At 57.9% G+C, this 24,162-nt stretch overlaps 1 protein-coding gene across 2 annotated transcripts in view; it reads right to left on the bottom strand.

Annotated features, from left to right (window-relative positions):
- Positions 1-24,162, bottom strand: part of PEPD (peptidase D) — a 114,224-nt gene that overhangs the window by 37,100 nt on the left and 52,962 nt on the right. For both annotated transcript variants that reach the window (XM_037030712.1, XM_037030711.1), the window contains exons 8-9: positions 22,731-22,806; positions 21,214-21,260 (exon numbers count right to left, since the gene is read on the bottom strand). In XM_037030712.1, the coding sequence (XP_036886607.1) occupies positions 21,214-21,260; positions 22,731-22,806 (123 nt within the window). The remainder of the gene's footprint in view (positions 1-21,213; positions 21,261-22,730; positions 22,807-24,162) is intronic.

Here is a 24,162-nt window from a genome sequence, read left to right on the forward strand (position 1 = left end):
AACTGCCTTCGTACAACACAGACCTCCACAGAAATGGGAACTGTATCAGGGATGAGACGGGGGAGGGGCAGTGGAAAACACAAACCCCCTCCACTAGGGGAGAAAGCTGCCAGCCGGGGGCATCCAGAATCGGCTGGAAAAGGTCATGGCCTTGGGCAGTCATTGAGCCGGGGAACAGGGTCAGGAAGGAGCCAGGTGGGGCAGTCAGGGGCCGGCGAGAACAGGTGAGGGCCAGCCCTGCCCACTCTGAGGAGAGCACCGGGGAGGCACCCACTGGCCAGTCGCCAACATGTGAGGGCAGCCTGCAGGGGGGGGGACCCCCCCCCACACACACACTGCCACAGAAACGCCCCAGGGCGCCGCTGCCCGGGAACATCACCGCGTGGGCTGCCACAGGAGGCTGCGGGGTGAGGTGGGACGGCCCGGGACAGCTCCCTCTTCTACCCAGCCCTTCCCGATGGAGGAGAGAAAAGGCCCAGCCTCCTCGGGCTGCGGAGAGCCACAGAGCTGGGAACCCTTTGTTTTTATTTCCAGAAGCAAAGGGACTCCGGCTGAGTGTCTAATCCTGACTTAAAGCCAAAAGGGCACCCCCGGCAAGCCCGACACAGAGGAGCCTCAGCTGTGGCAGCCCAGGGGCCTCGGGAAATTGAGGCCCAGAAGCCAGTCTTAGAAGTTTATGAATAATAAATGCAATTAGACTGGTGGAAAACAGAACCTAGAAGCCAAGCTGAGGCCCCAGGGCGGGTGACTCAGGAGGTGGGGGCATGAAGTCCTCATCTGGCCACAGCCCAGGTCAAAGAGCAATCGTGGCCTGGATCCAGCTGGGGAATAAAGGCCCCAAGAGGCCATCCCCTTGTTTGGTCCTGGGCAGGGCTCTCCCTGCTGGTTTGGTTCTGGGCCCCTGCACACACTTCTCTGGCCTCAGTGCCCTCAGCCGTGAAATGGAAACAAGGACGCTTGGCTCGGATGTTGCCATGTTAAGTGCTGTTCCTAGGACCTCTCACATTCTGGCCTGGGGGCCAGAATCTCCAAGGGCTGCCCTGGGCTCCTCACTCCACACGCCCACACTGTCCCTGCTTGGTCTCCGACACTGGTCCCACTGAGGGGCGCGCACTGGTCTAAGGCCAGTCTGCACACGGGTGTCCCTCCCAGGCTCTCAGCAGGTCCTCTGCCTGCCTGGTGTCTGGCCCTGAATATTCACTTAGCAAACGCTGGAGGAAGGCAGAGCAGGTGTGGAGGAAGAGGCCTGCCCTCCAGCAGCAGTGAGAAGGAAGAAAGGCGACGGAGCTGGGGAAGCAGAGGAAAAGCCTGAGGTGAAACTGGCCCAGAGCTTCCTCTGGCCACAGGCGTCCAGCACGGTTTCAGGGTGCTGCCTCTGGCCTAGAGGAGCAGGGAAGGGGAGAGGGGTAGAGCAGGGGGAGGAGGAGGTGAGTAGGACATTGAGGGAAGGGTGGGAGAGGAGGGGGAGGGGGCTCCCAGCACCTCACTGGGGGCGAGCCTGAGCCTGCTTTAGCGCCTCCTGCTGGCCCAGGACAGGTGTTCCTGCCTGACCAAGACAGTACAGGCCAGGGCTCCAGCCCTCCCAACACAGAGGGCACGCCTGCCCCCACCCTGGGCCATGAGCCCCGTGGAACCAGGGAGGCCTCAGTGGCTGCCACAGATTAAGTCACCCAGAGACATGCTCCCCTCTCCCCATAGCAGGTGCAAGGGCCTGTCAGGGAAGACGGGTGAGGCATTGCCAGGAAGGTTCTCTTACTACAAATTGCACCTTTATGGGAAAATCAATGACACTACCTCCCTATTTCCCGCACTTGTTGCTGATCTACAGTAATTACCCCGCGGTCCAACAAGCCAGAACTGGGGTGGTGGCCCAGGAACGCCGGCCCTGCAGCCCAGGGGTGCAGGAGGGGGTGAGATGAGAAGCTGTTGGGAGAGAGCTGTCAGACCCAGTTCCCTGGGAGCTCAGGAGGCCCTTGGGGTCTGTCCATCAGGTCTGTGGGCAGCACCATGACATGCCCACTCTGTGCCAGCCATGAGGCGCTATGATCACAGGGTGAGCAAGGCAGACCCTGGCCTTCAAGTCCTCGGAGAAACAGAGACCCCTGCCTCCCTATGACAGTGTGAGGTTGGACAACGCAGCAGCTACCTGCTGGCAGAGCACAGCCACAGGAAAGTGACTCATGGGAGGACTTCCTGGAGGAGGGGGTCTGCAGCGAGAGGCAGAGCAAGTGGGCAACCCAGAGGTGGAGAACAGCAGGGTGGGCGAGAAGAAGGCGACGAGGCCCGAGGAGGCAGCCAGGGCTGGGGGAGTGGCAGGAAGAGTGAAGGGAGAGGGGACACCCCCCGCCACCCCCCCTAAGAACAGCAGTATTGGTCATGCCTGGCACAGTCACGCTGAACATTAACTTCTCAGACAGTCTACTTTTATTTCTTCCAAGATTCTTTTAAATGATAGCTTGTTTAACTACCAACATCAATTGGCCGGCAATTCCACGAACAAATGGTTCTCTGCTTATCTCTGAGTTCAGCCACTTTTATTTGTCCCCAAGTACTTGGCAGGAACCAGGCACATCAATAAAGGAACATCAATTTTTAACAGCCACACGAGACGCAACAGCTTCAGATGGATTTTCCACCAGCAAATGGGGAGCCTGGAGGACGGTTACTAACAGCCGTGAGAGACGCACAGGCAGGCCCGGGAGTCAGGGCTCCGGCGTCAGACTGGATTAAGGGGACACTGTGGGCACCGGACCTCTAGACGTCATAAATAACGCTGAAAGTTTAGACTGTGGTTGAACTCTCTGTTGTCACAGCCGTTTAGGTCACGGTGTGTTTGATGTTGTATAGGAAAATGACAAATCTCTTTCTCTACTGCTAAGCGCAGTGAGCCCATCGGAATAAATTCAACTAAACCGCCCACTATGGGTAAGCAGACAGCGACACTGGGGGGGGGGGGACCCGAAGAGGGTGGTGGTATCAGACACAACTTGGGCAGTGATTTCCAGGGGTGCGTGGGTTGTGTAGGGAGAGGCCTGTCTTCTCACTGGTCCTCGCCACTTCCCGCTGTGCAATCTCAGTGTTGGAAGAGGTGGGGGTCTAAACCCTCATGGGGTGCTAACCCAGCCTCTCCCCAGCAACAACCCAGTCACAGCAGAGCCAATGAAAGGGGCAGAAAAAATGACACAAGGAGAGCAACGTAACAAAGTGTCCAACTGGAAACCAGAAGGACAGAAGGGCACTAAAGCAATGGGTGACCCTCCTGGACGGGGGGCAGTAGCTCTCCGAGTCCAAGGGTTGGCGCAATGCCCACACACACCCAACAATGTTGCCAACAAGACTCTGGGGCTTGTCCAGGACCCGGAATCTCAGAGGGCTACCCTTAGGGTGCTGTGTTTCTGGCACAGATACTCAGCCGGGCACGGAGCGAACATACCCATCTGCTCCCTGGAGAACTGGCGGACAGGCAGGGACACCACACCCAGCTCTCCCGGGACCCACTCTGTGTCCGTTCAGCAGGAGGAACAAAGCCCACCCTGGCTCGGAGCCTGACAGCGCGCTGGCTGCTTCCTCTCTGGGGCCAGACTGGCCCAACTCTGGTTGCTGGAAAACGAAGCCTGCAGGGTGTCAAGGGACGAGGCAGGTGGGGGTTCCACTGGCCCGTCAGCCCTGTTACACACCAGGCCAAGACCCGGCTCGGGCCCCTATGGCCCCTTCCTGGCCTGACGGCGAGTTCTCCCACGGTCCAGCAAGCCAGGCCAGGACTGGGGCGGCCCCTGGGTAATGGAGGTGGGAGCACAGTGTCCTGCCTGCAGAGGACAGCCAGCAGGCAGGGCAGCTGTCCCAGAGGAAAATGTTCTCCCGGAGCTGGGTGCGCTCCTGGGGCAGAACTGTGGAGCCTCACCAGTGGCAGCTCCAGGACTAAGGGGCCATCCCTCCCAGCTCCCATTACTGGAGTGGAGGAAACAGGCTGGATGCCTTTTAGCAAAGGGCACCTGAGTTCCAGTACAGGCTGGTGGCGCAGTTCTCTCCACCAGGCGCAAGTGGAGGTTTGAGGGGCTACTCCGGAATGGTCAGGGCCTGAGCAGGGAAAAGCACCACGTGCCCAGGGAGCTCCCACGACCTGAGCACCTCTCACATGCACCCACGGCCCCCACAAGGCACCAGCAGCACCGGAGTCCAGCACCTCCTGGCCCCCACCTCTCTTGGGCTGGGCACCTAAGCTCAGGGGCTGCCCCAGCATCAGACCCTCCAAATCCTCTCCTGGAGGCGCTGAGCCTCAGGAACTGGTGGGTCACCTTTCTCCCGCTGCCCACATGGGTGTGTGGGGATGTGGCACTGAGCACTGGTGACCTGCCTGGCACAGAGCAGGCTGGCCTCTGAGTGGGCCAGCTGGGATGACCATGGAGCCTCCCTCAGCCCCTGGGGCTGCTCGGCAAGGTCCCGGGACCCGTGCCATCGGTTTTAGCTTCCTGGGGGCTCTCGGCAAAGGCAGCTCCCCAGATGAGAGAGATCCCACCAAGAGATGACCGCCACAGCTGGTTCCTCAGGTGCAGCGCAGCCCAGCGCCACCTGAGGAGTGGTGACAGATGCCTCCAGCTGTCAGCCCACCTGACAGGTGCTGCCACTCTTGGCCCTCGATCAATGCCTCTCACGAACTCCCCCAAGCAGATGCCAAACGTCACAAGACGGGGTTCTAGGAAATGTTCTTTATGATTCTATGCTGGCTTTTCTTTAAGCACAGCAACAGTTCATTTATAAAAATTCTGAATGACATCCAGTGGGACCCATCACAAGGAGGCTGAAAACTCCCTGGAAGTAACCCTGGCTGGAAATGAATCTTGCCTTCATGCTTCTCTGTCCCCACCCTGCCACCTTGACCCCGTGCGCACAGGGGGTTCCCAGTCTTCTCTACCTCGTTTAGCAGCAACTCCATCCTTCCAGGTGCTTGCGTCGAAGAGCCTGGAGTCACCCCGAATCTGACAGGGAGTCCTGCTGGCTGTACCTTCAGAATCAGGCGTGGACCAGACTCCCTCCCCCCACCCCCCACTGGGCCGTTGGGCTCACCAGGGCCAGGTAGACCAGGCCCGGAACCTGCCTACTTCTCACCTGGGACACTCAGGCCCCTCTCACACCACAGGGGACGCCTCGCTGGGCTCCCCGCTGCTGCCGCCCTTGCCCCTCCAGTTGCTCCTCGGCACAAAGCCAAAGGCCACTCCCCACTGCCACCAGACTGGGCCCTCCTCTGCTGGGCCGCGCTGGGCCCTGGGGGGCCTGCCCCTCCCCTCTGGGACCTCAGCCCTGTCCTCGCTCTTGGCCTCCCTGCTGCTTGGCTGTCCCTCTCCTCTGACACCCCATGGCCTGGCCACTCGGCCCCTCCGGAACTTACTCCACTCCTCTTATAAGAAGCCTTTGGCACCATCGTCTTCACAACTGCACATCCCTCCCAAGACTCCCTCTCTCATTTTCCCCGGTTTCACTTTTTTCCTGTAGTATTTGTCGCCATCAACTATGCTGCCCATGTGACCAGTTCACTCTGTTTACCTCCTCTCCAGAGCTTCATGGACAGGCTTCCCTCTGTCCTGTCCCCTCCCTGGGGCCGGCTGGGCACCTGCTGTTGCCAGTAGTGTTTGTGATGCACCCAAATGGCACAGGCAGCCCAGGAACAAGACAGACTGGGCAGAGCGGTGTGGGCGGCAGGGCACGGGGCCCACGTGCCGTCTGCTTGTCAAGGACAGTCAGGCGGTGCATGGGGGGGGGGGGCATCTGTCAGCCTGCTCAGCCTGGTCAAATCAGAGCTCCCTGAGATGACAACCTGAGACACACTCCCATGCCAGTTGGGCAGGACCCACCACACCTGGTCTTAAAGGGACAACTGTGGTTTCTGCAGGTTGCACCCCGCCCAGAAAGATCAGGCCTCCTCAGCATCACAAGCCGGTCTTCAGAGACACCCTGCCACTGAATGCCCCTCTGGTGAGGCTGGGGTTGGCCTGGCCCTGGGCCCGCCCGCCCGTGAATGATTGCCACATGCACTGCATTGCAACACCAGCACACGCCCCTTATCTGCCCGCCCAGGGGCGTAGACCCGATTCCTTGATAACCACTGGGCCGTCAGGGTTACTAGGGCGGTGACCACATCCACGGGAAGCGAGGCCTCCTGGAGAAGCGCACAGCCCTGGGGTGGGGATGGCACAGGACCCTGCTCTGGCACGCCCAGCTTTGGCCTCAGCCTGGCCGACGCTCCTTGGACCCTGAATCCTCCGAGTGCTAAGTGAGGAGTCTGCAGAGTCCTTGCCCACCACCTGAGAGGGGAACGGCCCTGTTCCTTTTCCCCCTCAGGAGCATTCACTGAGAGTCTGCCAGGCCGCCCTGGCCCCGCGAAGCACCCCTGACGGTGACCTCTGCCCACCCCAGGCCCCTCCGGCATCTGCACCCCTGTCCAGCCCGGCCCTGTGTTCTGGCCCTGCGGTCCCCGAAAGGCCACAGAGAGAACGGTTGCAGAGACTGGAGCAACCTCTGAAGGCCACACTCTGCTCCCTAGGTGACAGCCCCGGGACTTCCTGGCTGAGCTTGGTCGTGACCATGGGGTGGGGGGTTGTCCCTGGGCCTCCTGCCTTTCTTTAGCAGTCTTTCCGCTTCGGGAGGGAGAATCTTGCCCCTAGAGTTGACAGGATTCTACCCGGATGGTGGCACTCGGTAGGCATTTGCCCTTTTTTATTTTTGTAGGCATTTTTAAAACCAGAACCACCCCCAAGGACAGCCATGCCTTCTGGTACCTTACACCGCCACAGGACAACTGTGAGGCTGAAGGAGGTGGCCCCTCTCCGTCAGGCGAGGTGGCCTGGACAGAGCAGTGTGGGCCTGAGGGCTGACGCTCAGGGCTCAGATCCTCGCTCCCTCACTTGCCCATGGGGTGACCTTGGCCAAGCAATTAGCCATCTGGCTCCTCACTGTCCTTGCCTATCAAAGGATCTCAGCAATAGTCCCGAGGCTCAGGGCGTTGCTGTGAGGGCGAATCTGGTGGAACCCTCCTTTGGTCACTGCACCGGCAGGGCTCAGGCTGCCTGGCATGGGGTCAGACCTCAGGAAAGGCGTGCGGGGCTGCTGCCACTGGTGGGCTGATGCCCGCTGCCTTTCTCCCCGAGAACTACGTTCCATTGTGGCCTCCCCCACATTGCTCCATCCCCAGAGCTCAGAACCGGGTTTGACCTATAGTAGGTGCTTGATAAAAGCTTGCCGAACATACATGGGCTCCCGTGGAGTGGTCTGACTGAGGGACCCTGCCCTGGCCCCAGGGGTTGCGTGCCTTATGGGCTGGGCCAAGAACTGCTCAGTCCCCCAGCGCCCCCTCGCCTCTCTTTGAAAACAACCGGCTTCCTGTCTGCACACATGACTGACCCCAGAGCACCCACCCCGGCTCCTCCTCCCCACACCCCCACCTGGGTGGTGTGCCCCCGTGGTTACCCTGCCCCGCTGAAGACCTGCCTCAGTGGGGTCAAGACCACTCCATCCCCAGGCTCCTTTGGGAGGGCGGGGCCTGTGCACTCTCAGGCGAGCAGAACGAGGGGGCCTGCTGAATGAGCATGCACCCCGCCACACACACAAACACACACCCCGTGTGCCCCCAGGGAGAGTGAGGGCTGCTTAATGAGTGTGTACACCACACACACACACTCAAGGCAGAACAGGGAACACAGCCAAGCCCCGCCCCCCCCCAGCCCCACCATGCAGCGCCAGGGCCCTGGGGGTTTCCCGCCTGCTCTCAGGAAAGCACAGCCCAAGGGCAGCGCCTGTGATTTTAGGCAGGCAGCACAATGGAGGGGAGGTGGGAGGCAGGAGGGGAAGGGGGCAGTGCCTCCTCTTCCCTCACCCCCAACACCCAACCCATCAGCTCTGGGGCCAAACTCATCCTCCGACCTGCCCTCTCCTCCCTCAGCCCCACCCCGCAGCCTCCTCACTGCCCCCTGCTGCCCCCTCCATCCACGCGCCACCCAAAGCCATAGCCTCAGCTGATCAGGTGACTCTTCAGCTCACAGAAACCTCGAGGGGCGTCTCACTGAGACTGGCCCAGCCGCCTGCTCCTCTTTTATCCCCTGGGTCCTCCCCGTCACCCGCCAGGGGAGGCCTGGCCCTCTGACGGAAGAAAGAGCAGACCCCCACCCAGACCACCCCTGGTTGAGGTTCTCTCCCTCCCGCCCCCGGAAGGACTGCCCGTCCGAGGCATCCAGACGGCAGCCTCTTGGAGATTCATTTCTGTCCTCTTCAAAGGATTATAGATCGACTGTCAAGTCTTGCCGTAAATCAAAAGAAAGTCACTACTCATTACCTACTTAGAATTCCCCGAGTTCTCCCTGGGAAACCATCTCTCAGCCGTGGATCCCTGAGCCACGGGCACTACCTCCCCGCACGCCACCCATCACCACGGCCGCCAGACACTTTTCCCTTCCAGGCTCCTTTCATAGCACCTAGATGAATTTCCACCTTTCTCCAGTTTCAAGAAGAGCTGCCAGGATAAATGATTCGAAGACTCCAGCTCAGCTGCAAATACATTGACTGCTGGAGCCTGTTCTGCATAACCCCAGGGTGGGGAGGGGAGCACGTTCCCTTTGGACGGGTCAGGCTGGCAGCTCGGGTGTGACTCACGCCGGGACCTGGGCACTCTTTCCGGTGTCTTTGCATCTGGAAGACAGTGACACCTGTCCAGCTGCAGCCAGCACTGGCGCCCATGCCTACCCCTCCTACCGCTCAGTGTCTAGGGGAGCAAGGACCTGCCCCACTTGTAAACTGTGCATCCAGAGGGAACCCCATTCCCAGGCCTGCGGCTGGTGCCCCTTTTCCAAACACCCCTTCCCCCCAAAGGCCTACTCAGCACCCAAGGAGGCAAGGGCTCAGTGGACATCAGCCCCCACCCATGCAGGGGTTCCATCTCCACAGCCATCAGCGCAGCTTCAGGAGGAGCAGTCAAACCCCACTTCTGCTGGGGTGAACTGCAAAACAAAGTACAACAGCAAATGCAAAGCCCACCAGGTCCTGCCCCTAATGGCTACCAGGCATCTACTGGGGCGGGGGGTCGGCTGGATGGGCAGGGCCACCCACCACGCCCCGGTCACTCCAAGTGTCATGCACCCGGCTGGGATGCGCAGGGGGGCTACCTGAGCTGGCCACAGACAGAGCTGCCCCAGAAGGCTGTGACCTGGCACAGGCCCGGACACAGAGAATGGGTCAGCAACTGCCACGCGTGAACTCGCGGCCCCAGGTGCGGTCACGGGTGCGGTCCCTTGGGCTGGCGTTGTGTGTGGCACTCACAGACAGGGCACCGCTGCGCACAACGGAGCAGCCAGGGACGAGGAGGGGCGGGCCCTGGGGCTCGGTGGCCACAGAACTGGCTTTTCAAACAAAATGACGGCATCGGCATGAACATGGCTGGGCCCCAGGGACGCCAGGAGCAGTGGTAACCACGACCCCAGGTCCCCACCAGGTTCCTGCAGCACTGGGGCAGAGAGAGGCCGGCCTTGTGGCCAGGGCCTCGCCCAAGGGCAGGGGCCATTTCTCATTCTGCTTAGAGAAGCAGGGGACAGGAGGAGGCCTTGGGCCATGGCAGGGCTGGGGGCCCAGAAGGAGCCCAGGGCCCTGCACAGTGACAACATGCTCACTGAGACCCCTGGTTGGAGGTCTGTAACGGACACAGGACATGCTCACAGCCATCAGCAGCCTGGTCCCTGGGCACCCCTGAGTTTTAAGAACAGCATGTGGACAGTCCCATATCCATGGGACAGCCAAGTGGGCAGAACTGCTGGGACCCATCTCCCAACCAGCCACGCCGCCCCTGCCCCTTTCCTGGTCCTGCTCTGGGACAGTTGGGGGGGTGGGCGGACATGGCTGGGACTGTGGCATGCCCTCTGACAACCGCCAGAGGAAGCTCCAAGGCCCACACCGGTCCCCTCCTCACCATGACCGAGGGGGCCAGGGCTCGGGGCAGAGGCTGTCTTGGCCTGCAGGCTTGCGTGGCTCAAGCCCGGCTCCCCGGCGCCCTGTGGAGCCCGTGTCAGGGCCTCTGAGTGGGAAGGCCCTCTCTGTGGTTTCAGCGTAAACTACCTCCAGGTTTCAAGAGCAGACGTGCCTGCCGGCAGATACAGAAACAGGCTTTCAGAGTTCCTGGATTAAACCCTTCGTGCCATCTACAGAATTCAGAGTTAGGAGGGAAAAACTCCCAGCCCAGAATAATTGCTCCCACAGGGAACATCCTTCTGCCCCAGCAGGTAATAGGTCTGAATGAGAATTTTCTAGAAACAGGCACCAAACCTCGCAGCATAATCGCAGCTGTCTGCCTGCCCTGGGAAGCGACCCCGAGTGGGGGCTCCTACAGGAGAGTTCCTCACGAGACGCTGCCCACTGCTGACGGTCAGACTAAACTGGACAGACGCCCCCTGAGGTGGGCTCCTTCAGGAAGCCTCTTCGGGGTGGCAGTGAGGGCCAGGCCCAGCTCCGGGGCCGAGGCACCTGGCAGGCAGCCTGTCAAGGGGCAAAGCACGAGAAGCAGGCTTTTCCCATCGCTTTCTCTCCCAATTTTTCTTGAGCGGCGTGGCCCTTAAACCATCTTTTATTTTTCTCTCTTTTGATGAAGACACTGGTATGAGAAATCCTTCTCAACTGTAAGAGAGCCAATGCACGAGGCCGATGAAAGGGGCAGTGAGAGGCTGCCCAGTGTCCGGGGAGGTGACCAGCGGGGGGGGGGGGGGGGGGGGGGGGNAGGGGGGGGCGGGGGCAGCTCTTCCAGGGGCCCCAAAGCCTACTCAGCTCCCACTGGCTGCTGCTTTGTGGGAACCAGCCCAAGGTTACTAGCTATTTCGCTTCCTAGAAAGAGCCAGAAAAGTCTCCCAATTTTAAATTGTTGACTTTAAACAAACCTAACCCTGCCCCCCACCCCGCCCCGGCCCCACCCTTGCATGGGCCAAACTGAAGCTGCCTGTGCACTGGGACCAGCCCAGAGGCTACCAGCTAAAACCTCTGGCCTTTGTCTTGCTAGAAAATTCCTCCTGAGAGTGAGAAGTGGGGACCCCACGGTCTCCCTGCGAACACACACGCCAAGTCCTTTCCCTGACAGAAGCTTCTGGAGGCCCAAGGGGCCCCAGTGGAAGGCGGGCCATCTAGTGAGCTATGGCCAAGGCCAGCCGTGGGCAGCGAGCCCACAGGGGGGAAGCTGCCTCCACCCTCAGAGGGGGCACCCCCCAGGTGTGGCTGGTACCCCCCCCCCGCCTCACCTCCTTTGCGGGGCTCACCTCGCACAGTGAATCCACAGGCAGCCCAAACTTCCCACCCCCTTTCTCCTGGGCCTGCGCAATTTCGACAGCACCCTTGGGGCTGATCAGACAGCTCTGGGTCAGCGGGCAGAAGAAGCCAGGACCAGCCTCCCTGTGGGAAGTAGGAGGAAACCGAAGTGTTTCCGGCTCGTGTTTTCATGGGTCTGTGCGGACGAACAGGACATGGAGAACGGGCCAGAGGAGCCAGGGCTCTCTCAGATGAAAGGCAGGTTACAAAATGGGTGTAACCAGCGGGTGGCAGAGCCAGGCTGAGGGAGTTAGAGGAAGTGAACAGGAAACAACCTGAGGACCTTCCATTGATGAAGAGGAGGGAATTAGGAGAGGAGGGAAGGAAAAGAGCCTGGAGAAGGCACCCAGGGGACACAATATACATGTGGAACAGGAATTGATTTATGTTTATTTTTAAAATATTTTATTTATTTATTTTTGGAGAGGGGAAGGAAAGAAAAAAAAGAGAGGGACAGAAACATCAATGTGTGGTTGCCTTTCAGGCACCCCCTACTGGGGACCTGGCCTGCAACCCAGGCACGTGCCCTGACTGGGAATCAAACCAAGGACCCTTTGATTCGCAGGCTGGCACTGAATCCACGGAGCCACACCAGCCAGGGCTGGAATCGGAATTTAAAAGAAGAGCCTGAGGCAAGGAAAGGCATCACTGTTTGGATTAAAGAGCCAGTTCCTGGACCATCCAGAGAGCTGGCAGGGGCAATCCCAAGCCTGTGAGTACAGCTTCTGTCCCCTCCCTGAGTCACCACACCAGCTCCCGTGACTGAGAGGAGCCACGGAGCGCCTGGGGAGTGAAATCCATCAGGGTGCCACAGTAGATACTCACATCACAGGTCTCAGTGACCATGACCCCAGGGGATAAAGGCTTGCCCTGGGGAGTGGCCAGTGGAATAACGGACAGAAAACACGCATATGACACTCCCACTTGGGTGTTCAAACAGCCACTGTGCTGGCCGGCCCTCTGTGGCAGACCAGCCCCGCGGATGGCCAAGCTGTTCTGACTCCCCGGAGCTGCTGCCGGGTCACGGGCAGAAGGCCACGTCCCCCTGCGCCTCATCTGCTGTGTGTGTCAGGCACGACGGCTTTGCTCTGCCCTCGTTGGCCTAGGTCAGACGGCCCCTGGCCTGAGTCTTGCCACCTGAGGTGTGTGTCGCTCTGCGGCCACCGGAGTCGTGGACTGGCTAAAGAACTCTGAGTTAACGCAGCCCAGCTCACCCCTGTTCTCAGGGGCTGCCTCTACCTGGGCCTCTGACCCCGCCTCGGGGCCGGCAGGGTTTTGATGCCCAAGGTACTGAGATTCTCAGAAAACAGTTACGCTCCAGAATAAAGGCAGAATCCTCTAAACATCAAGGAAAGAAAATAAAACAGTTCCCTAGAAAAAAGAATGAAGAGAATTTGCCTAAGATCTCCAGCCACAATGGAGGGAATGGTTTCACGGAACAAAGATGCAATTCCCAGAGAAGCCATCCTTCAGGTAGGAGGCAACAAGAGGACTCTCAATGCACAAGGTCAAAGTGAAGCATCAGAGCAGCGATTTTCAGCCGGCGTGCCGCGAGGAGTTTTAAAACGCAAATACCTGACTGTCTCGTGGGGGGCGCTGACCTCTCTCCCCTTAGATTGTCAAATGAAACACAGACAGCAGCCAACAAAGCAGGAGCTGTCCAATGCGAGTAAATCGCGATCGTCAGATCGGCAACAAATATCTTTTTTGGCGTGTCACCAAGTTTTAGTAAGCAGGTTATGGGCGCCATGAGATCAAAGGGGCTGGCCGCCGCCACGCTAGGGGGAGGGGAACCCTGTCAGGATGGACCACGCTGGCTTCACTAAGGCGGGGCTACATCCAAGTCACTTACTAAAGCAATTACAAAACGATGCAAGTGTTGAACTGGCTGTTGGAAAGAGAAGTTATATATATATATTTTAAACAACCGGAAAAGAGGGGGGAAGTGGATAAAGAGTAAAACCATGCTAAATTTTTTCACTCTCCAGAGTGAGTAATCAATAGTTTTAGACTTTTTACCAAAGAGAGAGAGAACACAGGGAAACACAGCTCACTTTTTCTTAATTTAAAAGGAATTCTGCACCCAAAGTGGAATGCCTATAAAAGAAAACAAAGGAAATTTTCTTCCTTTCCAACGCCAGAAAAACTTTTCAGAGCCAGAAAGGCAGAACAGAAACCAGAAAGCACCAGTGAGACGAGAGGTCCAACGCCCGGTCAGCAGGGCAGATGCTGAAGGCCCGGCCAGGGCAGGACGCGCTCCCATGTGAAACAAGGAAGCTGCCACTGCTGAACCAAGTTAAACACAAAGGAGTAAGGTGATGTCAGGTGTCGTCAAAGGTGTCGTCAGCAGGCACCCTTGATGTGACTGAGGTGGCACTGTGCTCCTCCTCCCAACACCTGCTCCGAACCCCGAGGAGACCTTTGGAAAAACGAACCCTGAGGGTCGCTCGCCAGCTCTGTGACCAGCACCCCCGAGAACCGCCACAGGCTCCAAAAGCAATGGAAGGCAGAAACGGTCACAGCCAGAGGGGCCTCAGGGGGCGGGGCAACAAAGTGTGACACGGCATTCTGGAACGGAAGAAAGGACATGAAGCAAAGCTAAGGAAACCGGGATGAAATGTAGACTTCAGGTAATAACAAGGCATCCACGCCGTTCGTGAGCTATGACAGACGAGCCAGGGTCACGGGAATGGCGGGGCGGGGGGTGGGGGGGCAGGGTACGTGGGAAGTGCCCAGTGCTCGAGTAGCCTTTCCGTGACCGAAACTATTCTAAAATACAAGTGTATTAACTGCTTAACAGGCACAGACACACACGAGGGTAAGGGAGGTGCCCAAAAGGCAGCTGATAAAATTCAGCATCCTTTCCCGATACCATTTCCTAGCAAGCCAGGATAAAAAACAGTACTTCTTTAAACTGGCGCTACCTATTCATTGAAAACCAACAGTCAAAATCAGGTTCAAATATGAAGCCCTGGAGTTAAATCATAAAGGTGCCCGTTGGCACCACAGTTACTTAACAGGATTCTCTCGAGGGGCAATTCCCCTGGCATTTGAGAAGAAAATTCCGATCACCTTTGTCTTCAACAGCTCTCCCCAGGGCTGCATGTTCCAGGCTGCCTTTCCCTCTGCTTCTTTGTTCAGCTTTTCTAGCTGAACACCAGGCTGGTTTGCGCCCACGTGTGCCCATTTTTCAATTACTCTGAGAGGCAGAAGGAGCTATCCCCATGCTAAGCCACGGTCCCCCAGCCTGTCCTCCACCGAGGCCCCAGCTACGCTCTCCAACACCAGGCTCTGCCGAACTTCATGGAGGGAGCTACTCCCTGACCGCGTGTCAGGCGTGGCCGCGGTGGGCTGGGTGGGCATGCGGGACCGTTCTGCCAGTGCAGGGCAGTCTGGGATCAAGTACAGCCTCCTCTGAACTCCAAGGAACTCTCCACCAAGACAACCCTGGCTTTTAAAAAGGGCTCAGCTCCCTGAGGTGTGGCTGGCTGGGCACAGGACTCAGGGCTGCCTTCCCGAGGGGGCACCAGGCGGACGGGGGTTTCCTGAGCCCTCGCGTGGTGGCCTAGTGTGGCCCGTCTCCAACAGTCGAGGAAGTGCTGGCAGGAAACCTGCCCCAGCGTCACAACACAAGGCGAAGAGCGGGTTTCACCACACCCAGACCTGGAGTCTCGGGGGCCCTTTTCCAACGAGCCATGACACAGTCTTGTCCCTCAAGGTGGCCAACAGAGAGAGGCTATGTCTGCTACAGAGGGTACAAGGCCCGAGGACAGTGGCCAGGCCCCCAGAGAATGGCCCATCACATCTGTTCTCACCCAGGGGTCTGGGTCTCAGAGGCCCCACCGCTCCCAAAGGCCCCAAGCAAAACTCTAGCACTTTCATGGGGGGTAGGTAACCTGAGGGTGGCCTCGCAGATGCCCAGGACTGCCCAGGCTGAGGCCAGTGTAGGTCACACCACTTCCAGGTGCCTGGAAGCTAGCTGTACCTCTCCAGAACCCCCAAGAAGGAAGGGAATAAGGGCTTCTCACTGCCATCCACCATCACTGAAAACAGTCCTCTGCATGGCCTGGGGTGGGCGGGGGAGGCCATGACCACCATCTGACCACCAGGGGCACATATGACCACCAAGCCCAGCAGGGAGGGCTCCGGGCAAGACCCGGAGTGAGAGAGGCCCAGGCCTCTGAGATGGTCCGTCAGTGGTCACAGCGCCCCAGGAGGACCGACAGATGTCAGAGGAGGGTGCTAAGCCAAGGGCAGCTGGAAATGCAGGCAGTCGCATCAGCTTGAAGGTGGGGGCACAGGACAGAGGGAAGTGGCTCGGCTGCCGCCACTGCCAGTGCCTTCTGCAGCCCAAATGGGTTGGTAGGGCTCCGGGGTGTCCTGCAACTCTCCACCTTCCCATTGTGCTCACTGGAGTTGAAATTCCTAAACCTCGAAAAAACCCCAAGTGGCCTTGTTTAGCAAGAACACAGCAAGGGTTTGGGGGGTGGTTAAATTGGAAGACCAACCACCTGACCCAGCAGCACCCTGTGGCTTAGGTGTGGTGTGTGTGTGTGTGTGTGTGTGAGAGTGTCGGGCAGGTGAGTGTGTGGTATGTGTGTGTAGGGGGTGTCTGTGCCTGTGCATGGTGTGATGCATGTGGTGGGGGTTGTGTGTGAGTGGTGTTGTGTGTGTGAATGTGTACAGTGTGTGAGTGGTACGTGAGTGGTGCAGTGTGTGAAGTGTGCTTGTGTCTGTGTGGGGAGTGTTGATAAACATGTGGTATGGGTGAGAGGTATGGTGTGTGTGTGTGTGTGTGTGTGTGTGTGGCATGTGTGTAAGTGTAGGGTGGACCTGACAACCCTCCTTGGAAGAAACCCCTCAGGCTGGGTCCCTGTCCCTCACCCACCAGTCAGGACCTGGGGACAAAACAAACACACAGAATCATGACTTGCTCCATCTGACCAAAGGGCAGAAAAAAGCAAGGAGACTTTTTAAAAAAAAACCCTCACCCAGGAATATGCTAATTGATGCCAGAGAGAGAAGAACATCAATCAGTCGCCTCCCTTATGCGCCCTGACTGGGAATCAAACCCTCAACCTTTTCATGCCCAGGACGACGCTGTCACCAACTGAGCCGCCCGGCCAGGGCAAAGCAGGGAGCCTTCTGCCCACCGAAGCAGGGCTGGCAAGTTCTTCACTAACAAGGGACTGAGAGGAAACTGGAGGCTGCTGTTGGGGGCTGCTGCCTGTGTTGAAGAGCAGAGGGAAACCCAGGCCCGCCAAGGGTCTCCAGAGGGGCTCGGGTGTCTGCCACGAAGGACCCCAGCCCAGAGAGGAGGACAGCAGCCCCCGCACCCTTCAGTCCCTCTGCCTTTCAAATGACTCCGCAGTCCCCACAGAAGCTGTCATGGGGTGGGGGGGGGGGGGGAGGCCAGGATGCCCCATTCACCATTTGGAGCGAAAGAGCGTCATTTCAATTAAGGTCCCAGGCTGTCAAAAACATCACGTTATTAATCTCCTTGTGGCAACTGTGAACCGGGACCTGCTTACACAGCCAACTGAGCATGCTCTAAATTAGTGTTTGCAGGTAATTGATGCAGCTGCCAGCCCCGTGCCAGCCGGCTACAAGCTGGTTACGCCACTGCCATTAAATAATATGAGCAGGAAAGTGGCCTGCCCAGTCGGGCCTGCAGTCAGATGCCGTTAGCGCCCGATTTACCCAAACATTATGTCTGATCGGTTTAACACAATTTACTACACATCAATTGGGGGAAATGATTCCCACTTCCCTGAAACTCCACTCACTCGCAGGCACAGCACAAAGGAGGAGGTGTCTTAATAAACGCCAGCAGCACACTCTTTTTTTTAGCATGACCTCACGATTTTACAACAAACTTTTGATCATAAAAAAATTTTTTTTAAAAGCATAGCCCTGGCCAGCTGGCTCAGTTGGTTGGAGCTTCGTCCTGTGTGCCCAAAGATGGTGGGTTTGATCCCTGGTCAGGGCCCATGTGGGAAGCAACGGATCGACGTTTCTCTCTCTCAAATCAACGAGCATATCCGTGGGCGAGGTCATGTTTTTAAAGCATAACTCTTAGAACTGGGTCTCCTGGCCGGCACCTCTGGAGTCTGGGTCTGAGCACCACTGTCTTGGTGGTGGTGGTTTGCCCTCCTTGGGGACAATCAGTGCTGCTCCCCATTCCGCCACCCCTACCCCCACCCCCTCCAGTCCTGACACACGGGAGGCTCTGCCCTTCCTGCCCTGTGTCTGTCTGTGGGCTGGGGGTGCCAGGCACTCGGGAGAATGTTGCCTTGGTTCTAAGGATGCTCTTCTAACCCAGGAGTCAATGGCTCTCCCAGGGGTAAGTCCAGCCTGTGCTTAAAGGGCCACACCCCATGGGGGACTAACAACTCAGGTGGGGCTTCAAGGCTTCACCCAGGTGAGAAAAGAAGGCTCAAGTCCACAGTGGCGCCAACGACTGCAGGAAAACACCTCAGGACACGCCCTTTTCTCTCTCCCATCCACGCAGCGCACCCGCATGGACGCCCAGACAAGAATCGTGGAGCAGACACTGCCGATAAACAAGACCAAGGCTCTGAGAAGCAGCCTCTAGGCTCCCAAGGATGCAGACTTCAGAGCTGTGTCTGCCAGTGCCCGGCAGTGACAGAGAAACGTGCCCATGGGGAGGCAGCTGGAGGCAGAGTGAAGCCCACCTCAGAGCTGCAGGTGCTCCCAGAGGCTAAGGCCTGCTCTGGCAGTCGGGGGTGCCCTCCTCACATCAGGCCAGGGGCACCCCCAGACGTGACAATGTCCCAGCACAACCATCTTCCTATTGTCTTCAGGGGGGCGACACCCTCTGCCTACAAAGGCCCCCCCCGGCCCCCTGGGCTTCGGGAACAGTCTTCATCTCTGCTTCAGCTCTTCCCAGAGCAGCCCCCAACCCCTCCCCACCCTCTACCCCAGAAGCCCCTGCTCTCAGCTCTCGGGGACCCACAGGCTGATGGCTCCTGGAGCAGGCACTTGCCTGGCACATTACGCTGCACTAATGCTGCCCAGCGCCCTCAGGCCAGCTGCTTTTGGCCATGATCTGCAGGCTCATTTCCCTGAGAAATGTCCCTGGTGCAGAGGTGGCAACAGTGTGTTGAGCCCAGGAATGGGGGAGGGGTGGAGGCTGAGGGGTTTGAAGACAAAGGTGACCCCCACCCCAGGTCTCAGCATGAAGAGACCCTCTTTCAGACAACAGCCAAACGAAACTCGTGGACTTCGGCTCCTGACTCGAACAAACCAACTCTGAAAAGATAGTTTTAGACCAATACAGGCTAGATATTGAAAATATTGAAGAACTATTGCTTATTTGGTTATTTGTAATAATGACATGGTGCTTATGTGAAGGGAAAAAATGTCAGCAACTGAGCCCCCCTACTGATGTATTGTTAGGGAGAAATAACATGATTCTTGGGGGAGGGGGTATTAACAATGTCCTATTAAAGGGTAAAAAAAAAAAGACTGTTATTACCGAGGCTGCGGGAGGGCAAGGAGGTGGAGGAAGCAGCCCAGGGCCGCCCTGATGCAGAGCTCACACGCAGGCCCCTCTGGCGGCAGCAAGGCTGGGCTGTGGGACACGGGGCCAGAGAACAGCTCAGGTCCCTCCAGGAGCCACCTTCGGAGGGAGTTCAGCTCCTGCAGCGCAGGGCATGAGGCCGCCGGCGTGCAGCGGACGGCAGGGTTCCACGCTGGGGCAAGCTAGTCCTGATCCGACTTCTGGGTTATTTTCATGTGAGACATCAGCTGTGGGCCACCTCTAGGCCAGTTCAGACAAGAACAAATTTCTGGGGCAGTGCCAATCTCAGGGTCCACTGCCCGGCCCACCCCCCGGGTAGCAGGACAGAACTCTTCTTGCTCCAGACAGATCCTTGGGGATCAGGGAGGCTGGGAATCCTGAGTGGACAGCGCACTGCAGCGCGGACCACGGGGAGGCATGCCCTCCCCCACCTCCAGGGTCCTTGGTGAGGCTCTCCTTTAGCCACTCCTGGGACGCCATAGCAACCAGAGCATCCAAGGCCACGTTAACCTCTTACCACCCAGAGCAAGAGGGGAGAGGCACAGAGCTTCCCTGTCCAGGACCCTTTTAGGGTCAGACTTTGAAAAAGACACCCACCCCCGAGCCATGTGACGATGAACATTAACGCCCATGCTGCCCCCCGCTGACTCCACATGCTCCTCGAGCTCCCCCAGCACTGACAAAGCGCAGGCCGGACAGGCTGGGAGGGGGGCTGGAGGCAGAGCAGGCCCTGGGGTGCCCTGGCGGACTTGGGCCCTGCAAGGTGGGCAAGGGGACGCAGAGCCAAGCTCTAAAGCCAGGTAGGAAAGGGCAGCCCCGGATTAGGACAGGCGGGGGCAAGGATAAGAGATAAAACTCTTTTTCCTGTGCTCACACATGCCCAACACCAAATATGGGGGTTCTGCACACAACCAATTCTCTAACTCTCTGCGGGCACCACGGCAGTGTCCTGCAATGTACCTCTGGCATCCACTGCCAGGGTCCCCACAGACCCCACCGGTTAAAGGGTTTGGTCCCACAAGACTGTCCCCACTTCAGACAGAAGTCCAGGCCTCCCATACTTCTGACCAAAGGGCTATCAATCAGGGGTGGGGGCGGGGTGTCCCATAACACCCTCTTTGGGTTTGACAATTGCCAAAATGGCTCATAGGACTCAGGGAAGCACTTCATTTACTGTTACCACTTTATTACAGAGATTACAACTCAGGGAGAGCCAGATGGAGGAGATGCACAGGGCGAGGTGGGGGGGGGCAGCTTCGATGCCCTCCAAGAGGCCCCTCCCAGCACCCCCACTGCGTTCACCAACCCAAAGCTCTCCAAACCCTGTGGTTTAAGGTTTTCAGGGGCTCCATTTTGCCGGCACAATTGATTAAAACACTGGTCGGAACGCAATCTCCAGCCCCTCTGTCCCAGGGGGTGGGGTCCAGGCTCAAAGTTCCAACCCTTCAATCACAGGGATGGATCCCCAGTTACCGGCCCCCACCCTCAGGAGTCATTAGCATAACCTGGGGCCTGGTTGCAAGGGCCTCATTATGAATAACAACAGACCCTGTCTGTCATGGGGGAATTCTGCGGGTTTTAGAAGCTCTGTGCTAGGGACTGGGGGCAGAGATGAAATGGGGATTCTTATGTGGGGGGCAGGGGAGGGGGGTGGCGAATGGCAGCCCATTCCTTGTCCTCCCCCGGGAGCTTCCAGATGGTGCAGCCACTGGTGGGGGGACTCAGGATACCAGCGGAAGGGGAGCCATTGCAGCAGTTTGGGTCCGAGCGAGGGCTTCCTCAGGCTGTGGCTCGCTGACCACCGTCCAGGAGCGAGGCTGAGCACTGGCCATCCACGCCCACGGAGGCTGGGCTGCCCCGGAAGCAGCAGCAGGCAGCACTGGCTCGCTGCAGGCCTATGCGGAGCCCTAGGCCAACGGCGCTCTCCAGAATGCTTTATGAGCCACTTACCCATCCTGAGACCCCATTGTCCAAGCACAGCGGACATAATGACAGTGTTTATACATAAAAATGGCAAGCTGTTTCACTAGTGCCTTTCAGAGTCACAATAGCAGCTCTTTGGTAGAGTGTCCTGCAAATTGCATGAACGCAGCCCAGAGGCTGGAATGATGGGGCACGGAAGCAGCCTGAAGAGCAGTCACAGGCCATTGCCACCAAACGCGCTGCCAGGCGCCAGCAAGGTGGCCTCCGCCGGGGGGAACCCTCTTCGCCCAAGACGCCCAGGCCCCGCTGGAACCCCACTCGCCCCACGAGCGTCACAGAGGCACCTGCCCGCTACTTGCTCCGGGAACATAAATCACTGTTTTCACACTTTCATCTTCACCCAGAGAAACACGGCAGCTTACCTTTCCATCTCATATTCTTTCATCCCCACTTTAACAGCCTTCATCACCTGGAGGAGAGAATGGAGCAAAGACAGACATTTGCATCACGGAGGTAAGTGGCGCCGCCTGATAAATGATGTAGGTCACTTTTTCAAAAGAATCTCCTCTTTAAAAAAAAAAGTGATACGTATACACAGTGGTGCAAAAAAAGTCCCCAAAGTCACACAGTTTATTTAAGCCACCCTGGAGCACTCCCCTTCGGGGGCTGACAGACGCCCGGCGCAGATCAGCGGTGGGCTGACGGCAGTGAGCATCCGACCAGGACATCTGCGGACACTCAGTGTTCAGAAAGGCGCCGAGACGAGCCTTAAAGGTTTCCTTTGTTTAACTTCCACGGAAAGAACGTGTGCACCCCTGTGTTCACTGCAAGGTTCACTGCAATAGCCAAGAGAGGGGAGCCCCCAAGTGTCCATCAGTAACTCGAGTGGATAAAAAAGCGGTGGTATGTGTGTACAATGGAATAGTACTTGGCCGTCCATAAAAAAGAACGAAATCTTACCATGGATGGACCTAGAGGGTATTAAGCCCAGTGAAACCAGTCAAAGACAAATGCCCTATGATTTTACTTATATGCGGAATCTAAAGAACAAAATAAATGAGCAAATCGAATTGAAAGACACTCATAGACACAGAGAGCAGACGGGTTGTTGCCAGATGGTAGGGGCGTCCGGGAGCTGGGTGAAAGGGGTGAAGGGATTAAGAAGGACGAGGCAGGAGCTACAGACTGGTCGCGGGGTGTAGAGCGCAGCACAGGGAGTGCCGTCAACAACACGTCAGAGCTGTGAGTAGGGCCGAGCAGGCCCGGGAGCCCCCGGCGGAGCCCTGTGTAAAGCAGGTGACGGCCCACCATGCTGCACGTCTGAAAGCAATACGGAACAGCACTGAGTGCAAACCATAATGGAAAAACCAAATGAAACCGAGATAATTGACTTATACAAGAGATTCTGTTGTCCATGAATGACCCATGTCTGTCTCCAGACACAAAGCTGTGACTGCCACCAAGCAGGTACCAGGCTGTCCCAGTCGCCCTGACGGTCTCTCCGAAAATACTCCTCCTCATTTGCTTCCACTCCTCAGGGAAAGTAAAGGGGGGAAGGTTTGGGAAAGAATGACGTGAGGACATTTAAGGAAGGACAGTAATAACTGTGCTTGGACTGTGGGTAAGAACCAAAGATTCTTTAAAAAGGAGCTGGAACTTTGGGAACTCTGGGAAGGAAAGCCCCACCCTCCTGGAAGTGGGGCCTTCGTGCTGGGGAACTCCCTGAGGGTGGGTGCCTGAACCTCTGCTGTCCCCACTGGGGAAGGGAGAAAGGACATCGCTGTGTCTTCTCTCCTGCAGCAGCCTTCCTGCCTGCTGCACCGGCACTCTGAGGCATCTGCCTGGATGCGGCCCTCTCGCCCCTCCACACGGCAGTGTGCTCGCCCCACACTCCCGCCCCAGCCAGAACACCGCCCCAACAAGCCAGGGCCCCTCTTACCTCCCGGTGGGCCTCGCTGGAGATTCTATTGGTGTAGCGCAAAACCTCCAGCTCCATGTCCGTCTTGAAGACCCGGCTTCGGGGAAGAGAAAGACAAAGGGGCAAGTCAGGGACTTCTGGCAGGAGCTGGCTGGACTCCTCCAGAGAGGCCGGGGAGCCACCACACCTGCACAACCTGGGAAGCTTCACAGGGCCCGGCAGTGCCTGGCTAGGCTGCAGATAAGCTGCAGACGGGCTGTCGAGGCGTGGGGGCGGCGGCCGCGGCAGGATGGACCACCCATCTGAAGGAGTGAGAGCAACACGGACCACCACCCGTTCTCAGCTCATGGCAGCCTCGGGTGCGCAGGCTGTTTCCAGATCTGGAAGCTGCTGTGGGTGCTGGAAGGAGCCCCGGTTCTTCAGCAAGACAAGCCTTGCCTCACTGAGACTCAGTTTCCTCTTCCGTCAAATGGAGGGAAATCTACACGGGTGAGGCTGTTAGACCTGAATCTTAAAGTATGCGGCCTCTCAGGGCTCTGCTCGGTTGGCTGAAGAGGTCCCCATTCCCTCCCTGCACCCATGGGGACTCAGGCTGCTGCCTGAGACAGAGGTGGGAGTGGGAATGGGGGGCATGTGGTGCACTCACTTCCAGCCTAAGTGCTGGAGTGAATGTGGAAGGCACCGGTCTGCAGAGAGAAGCAGGGGCTGAGGGGCAGACACCAGAAAAACAGCAAGGAGAGAAAGGGTTTATGGGGGGCAGGTGGCACAGTCAAGTGACCCTGCTGACTGCGGGAGATCCCCTGTATTTCCTGCAACTGGACGCCAGGGGGCCCTCACAATAAGTGCCTATTAATTTGTACAAATATGGTTAAGGGTTTCTGGTCTTTGCAATCAATCTCATCCTCACACAGAGAAGTGGGGATGAGACCCACACAGAGAAGCTAAATAAATATTCCTTTTCTACCTCCACCATACCCAATAAGCAACTTCAGGTCATGGGCATTGAAGTGGCAGCCTTGGTGAGTCGTCAGGAGCACAGAGTCCTCAGCCATCCCTCCTGACCCACTTTCAACAAAGCCACCAATCCCTGCCTCAGAGGCAACACACTCAAGCGCCCTCCAGGGTGGCACAGCCAGTGTGCCTGACGACAGCAGACTAGCACCTGCCCTTCGTCTATGCGCCTCTCGTCCAGCCACTGGCTGTCCTCGGAAGCCTGGCCACCCTGAGCTGGCCTCAGCAGAGGCAGACAGGATGGCAGGGAAGACGTCACAGAAACATCCCGAGCCACTGCCTTGTGGTCTCCATGGTACCATCCAGCCAGGACAGCCAGCCTTTTGTCCCAAGGAAGTGAGGAGGGCATTGGACAGCGCAGTGATGCCCTCTTAGGCGGGTAAACCTTCTGGGGAACGTAGACAGGGCACACCCCCAAGCACACTGAGAGTTCTGCAAAGAA

This window comes from Sturnira hondurensis, unplaced genomic scaffold (assembly GCF_014824575.4).
Source record: "Sturnira hondurensis isolate 20B ecotype Veracruz unplaced genomic scaffold, ASM1482457v3 Scaffold0020884, whole genome shotgun sequence".
Taxonomy (NCBI): Eukaryota; Metazoa; Chordata; class Mammalia; order Chiroptera; family Phyllostomidae; genus Sturnira; species Sturnira hondurensis.